The sequence below is a fragment of the Octopus bimaculoides genome, unplaced genomic scaffold, assembly GCF_001194135.2.
Source record: "Octopus bimaculoides isolate UCB-OBI-ISO-001 unplaced genomic scaffold, ASM119413v2 Scaffold_181030, whole genome shotgun sequence".
NCBI lineage: Eukaryota > Metazoa > Mollusca > Cephalopoda > Octopoda > Octopodidae > Octopus > Octopus bimaculoides.
The window spans coordinates 22,340-36,016 of NW_026439423.1; the positions used below are offsets into that span (position 1 = coordinate 22,340).

Below are 13,677 nucleotides of genomic sequence, written 5' to 3' on the forward strand. Positions count from 1 at the left end.
ATATATATATATATATATATATATATACACACACACACACACACAGACGCGCGCAGTGTGTGTAATATGTACTTAGTTGCCTGCTCTCGTATATTTTGGTCATCTGATTTCATCCTTTTTAGACTAGTTTTCTATAGGTTATATATATGTATATATAGATATTTCTGTCTGTAATTCGTCGAATATATTACTCTACTTAGGCTATATAATTTTCTGTTGGGCTGCAACAAATCTCTCACCACATACACACACACACACACACACACACACTACCCTATCTATTGAATTCCGTTCTGCTACTTGCTATTAATGTTGCTTTTGGAAATTCAAGAAGCATAGACCAGTTTTAGATACGAAAGTGTGTATGTATATGCATGTATGTATATCTGTGTGTGTGTGTGTGTGTGATAGTGCGTTTATTTGTTAAATCGATACTAAATATTTCTTTGTTCTGTTGAAAGCCATATGAAGTGTGCTCTGTGTTAGTATAATTACTAATTTTATAAATATGTCTGTGTACTGTGTATTTTTTATTATTATTTTTTTTAATTGATGTGTAGTCAACAATGAGCTTATGTGGATGATGGTGATAAAGCAAATCCTGATAGAGAACAATGGTTTTTTTTTTTTTGTTCTGCAACACCCAAACCTTTCTTTCATAATGGTGGGGTTTTGATATTTTTGTTTAAATGGTTTCAAACAATATAAAATGGCGAGGATGGCAAATCTAATGGAGATAAATGACAAAAATAAGTATTTTCTCTCTCTCTCCTCCACTATTTTTCGCGTGACTTTTGTGCCATTAATTTGAATCAACCGTCCATCATGAAGACCGGCATTTGCCTCCTCCTTTGTTGTATCAAATACTGCCTCCTCCTCATCATCATAGTACTACACTAAGCCTCTGTGTGTGTGTGTGTTCGTATTTAAAATCTTCAGTGGCTTTGCTGGGACATTGTCTTAAATTGTTTTAGTTAAATGAATCGAACCCCTGTACTTAGCTGCTTTTTTATAGTCATTTTTGCCGAACCGCTACGTCGCAGGGACATAAAAAAAAAACACGACAGGTTTTTTTCTGTATACCAAATCTATTCAAAAGGCTCTGGACGGCTCGGGGCTGTAATAGGTGCCGCAGATTTGAACTGAACCCAGAGATGTGTGGTTGGGAAGTTGGCACTACTTAAATACACAGGTCCCGTAGGGTTAGTTTTTAGGGACCTCTAAATAGTATCGCAAACTTGCCACACCTGCACACACAAAGTTCCTGGCTTTTGGGTAACAGAAAATACAGGAGGATCAGTTAATTACGATTTTATTCAACACAATTCCCCGTCTCGGGTTCGCGCACTTATTACAGCGGGTCCTTCAGTTTTTCTAAGCCCTGTAAAAAAAGAACTCTGCTTCCAACCAGGCCAGGTGTGTCTAAGTAGATAAGAGGGAGTATTGTTCCTCTATCGCCAGTAGTGGGCACGAAGAACAAAGTAAAAAAACTAAACTCTGATTGCAATAAGAAACTAATTAAGAAATATTTTAAATTGTTTTAATTGTTTGTTCGTAAGACCCACGATGGGTGCGGTTGCATTTTATGTTATGTCGACACACTCAGAGGAAGAGAATGTTGATCAGGCAAGATCTCCGTTCGTTCTTTATCTTCCGTTGGTGAGGCTGTAAGCCGGAGGAGGTCTGGCTGCTGTTGCTAGCATTTCTGAAAGACCTTGGGATGCGAGGAGGCTTCCAGATGCTCTTGTCTCACAATAGCCGTTGTTTGGTTCTGTTCACTAAAATAGAATGTTTTTGTCTGTCTATCAGTCATCCATCACGTGTCAGATTACACATACGTAAATGAGTGCACGTGTTATACATATATATATGTGTGTGTGTATATATATATAAATGAATTAAGCGTACCTAACGAGAGTGCGAGTTATCTTATGTGATACATGTGTTGATCTAGTTGGGAATATAGCGATTCTATTATCGGTTTTAACCCGTCTCTGGCCATGCTGGAGCACCACCATCGATGTGTCTACATTTCGAATAAGAGGCAGATTGTCTTTTTTGTTTTATATATCCATAGTCATTCTCTTTCCTGGTCTATATGTACATATATAAATATATATACACATACACTATTGTCCGCTTCAACCAATCTGTAGGCAGGCATTTTTCAGTTTATATATAAACTTATATATATATATATATATATATATATATATATATATATATATATATATATATACATATATATATATATATATAATTGGCCATTATTTAACTGAATTCTGCGGTTCTTAATTTCAGGTTTCGTTGGTCGTTACAAGTATTGCTCAGATATTATACACACGCACACACAAATATATATACACACACACATATACATACACACGCACACACAATTATATATATATATATAGCAGCGGTCTCTACAAGGCTTCGGCAGCTTAACGTGCTTTGAGATAAAAACGTGTTTCGCTCTTCCAACAACCACCATGAATTAAAAGCAAAAGAAAAGAAAATCTGGCGTGAAACTAAATATTAAATCAATTTATTTTCTAGCTTCCTACTCTACATTATCACATCTGTGTCGCCGAACATTTAATTTTTATTATTATAATAAATAACAAGGCCGACGGTATGAAAACGTGAGCGGCACCAGCTCTTGTGATTTCTAACATGACACTGATTTCTCGTCATAAAAGTAGCCATTTTTACCTCATCGTCGGCATCAATATCGGCCTTTTTTATTTTGTGTTATATTAAGGTTTATTCAGGAGAAAACGGTTATTTTTAAATGATGTGGTTAGTTTATTTTCATAAGATTTCGGGTTGGTTAAGCTAGACTGTATTTTTCTGGAATTATTTGAAAATTGACAGACTGTGAGGCAATGAAGGCGGGGAGGAAGGAGGTATTTTTCTTTGTAACGCGTTGTTATCGGTTGGTGGTGGCGGTGTTGCAGCCAGTTAACTGCTGTAGTAGTAATAGTAGTAGTAGTAGTAGTAGAATGCAGTGGTGGTGAGTGTTGATAGTAGTAGTGCCTGCTCTGCTGCTAACAACAACGTCGGTCGCCGCCGCCTCAATCCGACCGAGTAGAAGGATGACCTAAAAATAACAGGAGCAAACGAAGCAGCCAGCTTTAGCTTAGCTATCTCTCTTATCTTGCTGGGAGGGAGGAGGTTTGCGAGAGGGGAGAAAGAAAGTGTGAGAGCGACGTACAGACAGACACGTGCTCCTACTCCCATGCTTTCTCTTCTTCCTGCTTTTAACTATTTATAAATTTAGACCGTTTCTAAAAAGAATGTATGAAACTTGGAATTTTTTTTACACTCGGCATTAACCCATATAATCTAAATAGGTCTTTACATCTTTTCTCTCTCGTTCTTGCGCGCGCGCGTGTGTGTGTGTATATATATATATACCTACCTATCTAGCTCTCTTTCTCTATATTATATATATAATATCCCACTATAGTAGTTTTCGTCAATAGACAGTCGTTTGAATTTTCGAATCGTAATATTCTGCCCCAATACGCTTCCCTCCTCCCTAATACTGTTGTCTCCCACTCCCCCCCTCTCTGCTGCCTCCCACCTCCATACTACTACCACCACTAAGTGCCATAGCTGCGGTGTTGCAGCTTCCCAGCCACCCCTCCCTCCGACCCATCGCCTCGTTTTTGCTCGATCCCCCCCCCCCTCCGAGGTAAAAGTGCTAATGTTTGAAAAGGATGTTTCGTGAAGAGAGAACAAAGACTTCTTCCCTGGCTTGCTTGCTTATTGCAACATCACGTGACTGCTGTTGCTGCTGACACATGCGCAGTCAGCAACCGGTCTGCGCCGTGCAGATTGCCGAATTGCATTAAAATTCTATCACCCCCACTTGACCGTATCTGGAATCTCTTGGTCCATACTCTATATGTCAAGACTACACTAGTGATGGTGGTGTTTGGTTAGACTTGGGGTAAGGAGGGGGTTGAACTAGCCATGACCAATATACTTAGCACATTGACAGTGACTCCCTCATTCCCTTAACTTCCTGGAAAAAATTTTTTTTTTTGAAATTTTCCGATAATGTAAGGTTATGATTTTATCGGAATTCGGTGTAGGAAAAGGTGGTGGAACAAGCGGGTACATCACACATCTTGACATCGATATATTGGTTATACAATTGTTTCCAATTTACTGTATATGGCTTTCATCCTGTCTTTTCTGGGATTTAAGGAAAATATTCCAAGCCTGTTGCTATTATTTGAAGAAAGAAAATTATCCGATATAGGCCTTAGAATATATCCCTGTGATCCTTGCTGTTTCTAGCATACTAAGTGACCACATAAGCTACCTGAATTTATTTCAACCCTATCAGACCCAAATATTTTGTTTCGTTCAAACCTGTTACATTTGGCCTCTCACACCTACCCTGCAATGTCATTCTAGTAATGAGCGATTTCATCTGATAGAGTAATCTGAATGCTAAAGGGTTTGAAGAAAGTTTTTTCATGTCATGTGAAACTTATTTGTGGAAAATTTCATTAAAATTACCAATTTTCCGCCCTGCACATACATAGATTTTCATATCAAATTCCGATATCACAAGCCACACCATTTGGAATATATTTGTTGAAAATTTCATTAAAAAACCATTTTTCAGAGAACTGGTGGGGTAACAGTTGGGTGGGGGTGGGGGCACTTCTGTAGTTATTGCTGACATTTCGTTCCCAAGTTCTTGATAATACTGTTGTATTAAGGGATCTTGAGTTTCCTATGCACTTTGGTAACTTGAACTGTCCTTAAACCTGTAAGGAGTACAGTTACACCAGTTGTTTCCTCGCATAGGGAGGAGGATGTCTGGAAAATACTGATGAATAAGCAAATTATATACGTTCTTGTGTTAGATTCCATAATTGTAAATTAATTATACATGGCTCTGAGACAGCAAGCTGGCAGAAATGTTTAGTAGCTTTTCATTTGAGGTAATTGTGATCAATTAGCCCCCTCTTGCTAAAATTTCAGGCCTTGTGCTTATAGTAGGAAAGAAGCAACCAGGTTGGTAGCGATTGGAGTGAATTTGATTATAGGATGAAAACACTCATTAACTAAAAGAAAGGAGAATTAATAAGATTGTCAAATTTAGCCTGAACTCTCCGCATAAGTTGACAAAAAATCTGACCTATGCAAGACAAAATATAGTTCAAAATGGGCTCAGTAAGCAACTTTATAAAAATTTAAAAAGTTTTCTGTAGTGTGGATTATGAAGAATTGCATCTAAGATCTCACTCTCAGCTTTTCCTCCCCTCTTTAAAATGAATATTTTTGAATGAGGTTTTCAGGTGTGTGCTCCGTGCTGTTAATGTATCCAGCATAAAGCTGTTGTGTACTTTTCAGTATTGTGGATTGTGATGGCAAATGTCCCGTTTTTATTCACAGAATTAACATCCTTTCAAACTGAAACCTCGGTGTGGGTAAGAAACTAGCTTCCCCCGCCATGGATTCAGTACCACTGCATAACACTTTGGGCATATGTCTTCTGCTATTACACTGGGGGTGAGTAAGACTTTGAGTGGATTTTGTAGACAGAAACTGAAAGAAGTTTGAGTGTTGTGGGAGTGTTTCTATGCTTCGTTTCTGCTTTTTTTTAAATGTGGCTTACCTGTTCAGCAAGCGGGGGTGTTACCCCTACATGGAAAATGGTTTGACCTGTGTATATATTTTACAATAGACAAGATTCTGGTGTTTGATTTGTAATTAGGGCTTTTCCTTTTACCCTGTGGTGAATATTTTCTTTGATTTTTTTTACAGTAAAGAAACATGTCTACAGAAGATCTCCAACAGACCATTGTCAATGATGATGATGACGAGGTTGAAGAGGTAACCCAGGGAGATATGGAAACTGGGACCATACCTCTTGATGATGAAGAGAAAGTGGAAGGTGATGTTCCCATGGAAGACAGCAATGTGGAAGGTAAGATAATTCTAGTTCCCCACCCCAACACCCTTCAATACTTGCAGTTTTTCTTCAGTGAGGTCTTATAAACAAATTGTAGTGCCAACTGAATAATATAATTATTGGGAAGTGATAACTTTGACTCTTCTGTTAAGTTCTCTCTTGGCCCCTATCCAGCTAAGAGGCTAGTATTTAGTACCCCCTCTTTTCATCCTTTTGTTAGCATATTTCTATTGAAAGCAATAGAGAATTTAGTAAAGTCATTATTAAGTTGGGTGTTTGGAACATAAATTAACAAGAAATTTTGATGGAAGACCACTTCAAACCCTTTTCTTACCATATTTATGTTAAAGTACTACATTATCATTCCATGAGTAGGGTGGTTTGATCAGAGCTGGGGGGCTGCAGCAGACTCCAGTCTGATTTGGCCTGGTTATGACAGCAGGGTGCTTTTACTGGCACCAACATGAGTGCTTTACATCACCAGAGGGACCAACTGCCTGTTCCAATGAAAATCCTGAAAGGTTTTAATTTAGATCACTTTAACATCTTTTAGTAGGCCTATAATGTTATAATTGGTTTAGATTAAAGAATAAGGACATTTTGAGTTATCCCTTGTTTGGTATTGTCTCCCTGTGAACAAGATTTCTCTTCTTGTCTAATTTTGTTTTCCTTTCCGTTTTTGACAGAGAAGAAAGATGATGCTGAAAAGAAAGAGGAAGAGGATGACAATACATTTAATTTGAGTGAGTGTTGTGGAGTTTTTCCTTTTTCTTTTAAAGCTCTGTGTTGGGTGGGAAATGTTTGAGCAGGTCGTGGTGGTCGGTTTACACTGGCCAGATCCAGACCTCCACTTCTGCTCTACAATATCATTCTGAAAATAAGCAGTCACCTTGACGCTTCAAGATACCACCACGTAAACTTTTAGTTGTTTGTCATTTGACTGGCCATGCTGGAGCACCATCTTGTCAAATGGTTCAACCCCCACGACTTCTTCCTTGCAAACCTAGTACTTATTCTATCGGTGTCTTTTGCCGAATTGCTAAGTTACAGGGCCGTAAGCACCATCAGTTGTCAAGCGATGGTTGGGGACAAACACAAATACATACATATATGATAGGCTTCTTTCAGTTTCCATCTGATTTTTAAAAATTTTATGTAAATAAGCATTTCATTTTGAGTTAATCTGAATGCTAAAGGGTTAAACTGATCCAACAATGTCATTGAAGATGCAATCACATTGTTGAAATCTGAAAACTATGAGATAATGCCTGATTAATTCTAATCAACGTGAATGAATATGCATTGCATCGGTCAGTAGTCTGAAGCACCATTTTCATGAAAGTTGCACCAAAGCAAGTTTTCAAGAATGGCCAGATAAATCACTCTGTGAAAGGTGTCGTTGAAATGGTCTGGTTGTCCTGCAGTGGCGGGGTCACAAAGACATGCACACAACAGGCTTGTTTTCAGTTTTTACCTACAAAATCCGCTCAAGGTTTAGGCCTTCCTGAGGCTATATTATAAGACTCCAGTCAAAGGGCCATGCAGCAGGACTGAACCCAAGGTCATGTGACTTCTGACACAGACCCACCTGCACCTAATGTTTAAAGTTTACTGTTTAGAATATTTTGTAATTTGTGTCGCACAAGGATGGCCTTTTCCTTCGTGTCGGAAGATTTGGTTGAGTGTTTACTTTGTTTTTTTGTGTTCCGTCAGTGAGAGGGGTGGGTGTGAATAAACTTTCTTTTCTTGTGTCGCTGTAGGACGTCCATACCCCAACCTGTTGACAATTCATAAACTAAAACTGGAGGACATCAAGGTTGCTGTGTCCGAGTTGTCTGATTACTGGGATGATTCCTGTTTGACCATCAGATACATTAAGGAGAAGTCTGGTGTTAGGAAAGGGTAAGTATCCCTATTTCTCTCTCCCTTTTTTTTGTTTTTATGCCCTGGTCGTTGTTCAGCTGTATGCCCATGTCAAAGAAAAGTACTATGAAATATTAGTGGTTGTTGAGGTGGTCAGCTAGCAGTGCATGCTGGGCAAAATGCCTCAGCTTCCTGTGTCTACCTCTTCCACAGGTTCCCTAACTTCCTAGTTAGCCTTCCTTTGATATTGCTGCACCTCTTATGTGTCCATAGCTAACACTGGGTACATCTTACAAAGTTTCTACCTACGCCTTTTCTACAGATCGAGCAGGGCCATCTGCCTGAAGGGGTTTGTGGTTTGTCTACCTTCCTACTAATTCGGACTTTGGTTTTAGCTAGGTTGCCTCCAAGGCCCTTCGATTCTAATCCTTGCTTCCACACCTGAAACTTCTCCTAGTTCTTATAGTGACTCAGCAATTAAAGCAAGAGGAGCTCCCAGGGCCATTCTATCTTGAATTCCTCTGTATCAGCTTTGCCCTTTCTCAAAATTTGCAAGGGCAAGCTGACAGAATTCTGCCTTGGTCAGCTTCACCATTTTTAGCCTTTTGAGGGCCAGTGAAATAAGCACTGGTTAGCAGTTGGTGTAATCAAACTCCGTCCATAACCCTTTGACATTTAAAACTGGCCAAATCCTGCCCCCCACACCCCAAAAAACCTGACCTGATCCAGGCATTAAAAAAAAAAAGGGCTTCAGGCCTTTCACCTCAAATAGGAAAGATTATTACCTCCCCCTAATCTATTACAGGTTCATGCGGATGAAGTTTCCTTCAGAAGAAGCTGCCGAGGTTGTGTTTAACAAGCTGATGCCCATGGAAATCAATGGGAAGACCTTTGAATATGAACCTACAACTGAGGGTGAGTTGTCTTTACAGTCCTGGTCGTTGTGGTGGTGGTTTTTGTCTCAACACATTTAGAATATCTAGTTTCACCTAATGATCATAATATATTTCCCTTCGCATATATCACCTGCCTCTCTAATCCTCTGTGCCACCCTTGGAATCATGGTACCGTGGCATTTCATGGCGCCGTGTGTTAAGGGCTTGGCTTGTTTACTAGATTAATAACAATAATTGGTGGCCACCACTTGATTAGAATTTCTGTATTTAAAACTCCATGCAATATAATAAAAAAAAAAAAAAAAAAAAAAAAAAAAAAAAAAGAAAGAAAGGTCCAATGAATGTTTGATCGTCTTTTGACCTTTTCTTCTTCTTCAATCAAACAAGCTTGCTGAATCGGAAATTTTTTTCTTGCAGGTAACGATGGCAAAGATAAAGATGGTAAAGGTATGGATTTGCCTCTTGATAAGCAAATACATTTGTCCCTACTGCTATTAACTAGTTGATGTAGTGGCCTTCATCAGTCAAGGCTGTTTAAGATGCATTTATTGAAAAATTTCTTTTTAAGAAAAATAATTGGTTTAGTGCCAATTGTCAATTTGAACCCATGTATAATATATATATTTGTACATCTGTCTATATATATATATATATATATTTCTATATATAAGCACATGTATTTAGTTAAATTGAGTGCTGCTAGTTACTGGCCCTTTGTAATTTCTGTTGAGTTTAACGTTTCTCATGCTTAAAAATGCAACCTTGATGTCTATAGAAATGTTTTGTTAACGAGACATCTTTTGTAATTTTTTTCACTTTTATATTTTCAGTACGACAGCTTAAATTTTGTCTTGCAATGGAGTTTCCCCCTCATTGCCAAATTATGTTTGTATGTGGCGCGGTGCTAGCTACGGCAAACCGTCGTAGACAAGGGCACTTGTCTACGGCTTGGGAGAGTAGCAGTGCTTTTTGTCACGTACCAAAAAGAAAAAGGAAAAACAAAAAAAAAGACAAACATACCCCCTGCAACAAAGGGAGTCTGTGTGGTCTCCCTCTGCCTATCTCTCTTGAAAACAAATGTACAGCTCTTAGTGGTGGCTCTCGGTATTATATTGTTTAATCAATGATAATAATAATAATACTAGTTGTGGTTAGGATGGTTTACTAACCCTCACTAGTTTCTCTAGTGTCGGTGGTAAATTCCTTAAGACCTCACAACCCGTAATCCCTTTCCTACTACCAGCCAGTCCTTTCCTGCAATGATCTTAGCTATGGCAAGAATGTTATTGGCTTGAATAATAAGAGCCAAGTGTTGTTTGTTTTTTATTATTGTTGGGAAAAGATTTTTAAGTTCCAGTGGTGGGTAGGGCAGGTTTTGTTTCACTATTTTGTATATTTTGAAATGTGTAATGCTTTGCAAAGGAGAAGCAATGTAAATTTGTTGCCCTCTCTATTTAGGGGTTAGTATCGTCTTTAATTCCCTTCACCCTGTAAGGCATAAAGTGCCAACTAGGGATCGGTTTTTGATCTTTGGCGGTAAATTACAATTTCCCTCCGGTGTTGCTGCTTGCCAGGACTTCTGATCTGCCATTTCTGTCTCCCTCGGGGAGTCTGGTTTCAGATGTCCTGGTTTCTGTTTCCAGCCACATGGTTGGTCATTCCATGTTGGAACTTCCATCCAGTTTTCACTACATTGCCTCATAAGCAATGTTTGGTGACTGCTCCCTTCTCTTTACCAGAACAACTTCCACATATTTGGCTAGCAATGTAGAAAATAAGGGTTGGCAGGGCTGTTGGCTCCGGCTCCAAACCTACACCCTCCTTCCTCAAGCGGGCTAACAACCAGCTGTAGCTACGTTAACCAGTCGTGATGATACACAAATCGCAGCTGTGTTCTGAATTTCTTTGAGTCCTCATCCATGTCAGAATGAGATTTGTCTCATTGACTGAGGCCACTCAAAAAATCTTGAGTCCCATCCAACAATGACTTCAAACAACCAATTCCATTTTTATTATTGCTTCTCTCTTGTAGCATCACACACCATATTTTACTTTTTCTTTTCCTTCCCTTGACAGTATTGTTCTTTAAATCTTTAATCTAATACAATTTCTATTGCTAGCTATATTGGTCCCATAATGTATTGTCTATTTGCAATGTTGAAAGTTATTTTAAAGATTTTCTTTGTGTAGACAGTCAGTTATTACAACTTCAATTAATGTATATATTTAAGATGTGATATTCCAAATTCAAATAGCCCCTTTTTTCAAATTTGGTTTGTCCCAATACTTTAGAATCCTTCAAAATATAGAGTGGGAAGTTTTTTTGTAGAGACATGCATTTTTTCAGGCAAGTATTTTTTGGGGGTGTCTCTCATGGTAAATTAGTCTAATGTATGTATATTATATATAAACTGCTTCTACATATATCTATCCTTTTCCTGTATCTCTCTCTTTCTCTCTCCCTGTCCCAAAAGATCTTCAGGCAGTTTTTTTCGATAGGCTTTTGACACGACCACAAAGGAGGGTCTGTCCAGTTTGCTCGCCTTTTTAGCTATGTGGAAAAGAAACAAAGAAAAAAAAAAGCAACAGAACTGGTTCCCTGAATTTTTCCGCTTCTTCAGTAAATTCTGTTTCTGATAGGAGCTGAAAATGGCAGGTGCTTTGTCTTCTTCGATAATCCAATCTCTTTGTCTGATTATTGTTAGCTCTGAAGTCTATTTTGCCATGGGGGAGTTTTCTCTTCTATTTGTTGAGGAAAATTTTTGTACTACTTTGCACTGTCAAAGATTGGAATGGCTTAAAGGGCCGGCTTGATCCCTTCTCTTGCTTGTAAGATATTTTTTAGTAAAGTAAATTTCCTCACCGGCTCCTGTGGGTGAATTTGCAGAAGCTATTTTCCTTTAGTGTGTGTATATATTTTTATATATACATGCTCACATATGTGTATGTATATTTATATATAGATGTATTTTGGGGTCTGTTGTTTGAAACACTCAGGCTTACAATTTGCTATATACTAGGTGGGTTATTCATAATAACCCTTTATTTTCCTTTACAAGGGGGTGGTCATCATTTTTGAGCCGGTCACTCAAAAGGCTCGAGATTCCAAGCACGGGAAGTCTATCTTGTCCTTGCCTGCTTATTCCAATCTTTGCTGAATGATACCCGAGGGAGGGGTTTTTTTCCTCTGGTATCTCTGTGTGTATATAATGAAATAAATACATTAAATAATTTTAAATTTTTTTTTTTAAATCTAATTTAAAAAAAAAATAATAATAATAATTTCATTGAATTCCTTCTGTCTCTTGACAGGAATTAGAAAGTTTGGCTGATGCCGATACTGTTGTTTTGAACAGTTTGATAAAAATTTGTTAGCATTTCGTTCTTCACGTTTGTTGAGTGTCTGTCGACAGGTGTTGATGTAGCCTTGAGCTTCCCATACTCCTGCTCGCACACACACACACACGCAAAAAAAAAAAAATTAATAATAAAATTAATGTATTAATTGCATCATCATTAAAATTGTTGATGACGATCTGTCCCCAATACGTGAGCACCTGACAATTTCAGGGAACAAGAAAGACTATTCCCTCTATGTCAACAACATTCCCCAAGGAGTCACAGTGAAGGAGGTGCAGGCGTTGTTCCCGCAAGCCCGGAATGTGGTGATCCCACTTAATGAGGAAGACCAGAATCAGGGGTAATTTCTCAAACTTGCGCATATTTATACATTTTTAATAAATTTGTTTGATGGTGCTGGTCGTGGTTGATGTAGTCAAGGACAGCTGCATCACCAAACCAACCCCTCTTATCCTATATCTATATCTCTCTCTCTCTCTATATATATATATATATAAATATGTTTATACATATTGTTGTTCATCTGCTTCGTCTCTATGACGCGCAGTTAAGTTCATACTCAAATGCTTCTATTATGGTTTACTGTAGGCATACATATATCTATCTATCTATCTGTCTAGGAAAGTATTAAGCATTATCATTTTTTTTTTATTATCATCATCTATTTACTGTACACTTGTGAGTCTGCTGTTTGCCGTCACTCAGCTGGGTGCAGCAATCTTGCAACTGACAGTTTAACCAGCTTCTATAATAGCAATCGTCATAGTAATAATAATAATACCAACCATTCTAGTTGTCACGTATATAATATAGTTACTTCCATCTTTTAATTTTTTTTATTGTATTTACAAGAGTGCACACCTAGACAGCAGCTTAGATTTCTCAAAAAAACTGCACCTTTTTGTTTAAAAAAAAAATCTTTATTTTTCTTTACCTGATGTTAAGGAATCTTTCTGTTAATTGTTAGCTCGTTAATTTACTTCTGATTAACAATAGACAACTATCTGGTAAAGTTTAAATTTATCCTCTCTGCTTTCTTACTCTAGAACATGCATTTTGGCATAATTAATGACCTAGTGTAGATAATAAGACTAGTTAATAGTGTTAATCACCTAATTAAGCTGTTATATTATTATTATTATCATCATCATCATCAGAGGCATCTTTTGTAAGTTTTGAGTTGTTTTTTTTTTTTTTTTTTTTTTCCTTTTAATTTGGTCATTTTTGGAATGTTAAAACGGTAACTATAGCAAAGAGTAATTGAAAATATTTCAGTATAACAAATAGTAACCTAATTAAAAAAAAAAAAAAAAAAAAAATTTGTAGCTTGTAGTTGTTTCAACATTGTAACCACTTATTTCACCACCCCCTCCTTTGTATGCTATATTTTTATAATCTACAAATTTGTCCATACAAATATATAAATGTGTATATATATATGGAATCAATAAAAACCAGCTCGATTATTTATTGATATATATATGGTGCACCAGCATGACCGCAGCCACTTGGCTGAAACACATAAATATATAAATGAAATATATATATATATATATATATATCAATAAATAATCGAGCTGGTTTTTATTGATTCCATTGACGAATCGTCAGCTTATCTTA

General features: G+C 37.5%; 1 protein-coding gene across 2 annotated transcripts in view; it reads left to right on the forward strand.

Moving 5' to 3' along the window:
• Window positions 1-12,530, forward strand: part of LOC106881960 (uncharacterized) — a 21,090-nt gene extending 8,560 nt beyond the window's left edge. The window contains exons 2-7 of one of the 2 annotated variants that reach the window (XM_014932492.2): window positions 5,791-5,953; window positions 6,625-6,681; window positions 7,699-7,840; window positions 8,607-8,716; window positions 9,115-9,144; window positions 12,268-12,436. In XM_014932492.2, the coding sequence (XP_014787978.1) occupies window positions 5,800-5,953; window positions 6,625-6,681; window positions 7,699-7,840; window positions 8,607-8,716; window positions 9,115-9,144; window positions 12,268-12,401 (627 nt within the window). In that variant the 5' untranslated portion in view covers window positions 5,791-5,799 and the 3' untranslated portion in view covers window positions 12,402-12,436. Of the gene's footprint in view, window positions 1-5,790; window positions 5,954-6,624; window positions 6,682-7,698; window positions 7,841-8,606; window positions 8,717-9,114; window positions 9,145-12,267 lie in introns of both variants that reach the window. The other variant, XM_014932493.2, reaches the window with a different exon arrangement.
• Window positions 12,531-13,677: the final 1,147 nt, after the last annotated feature.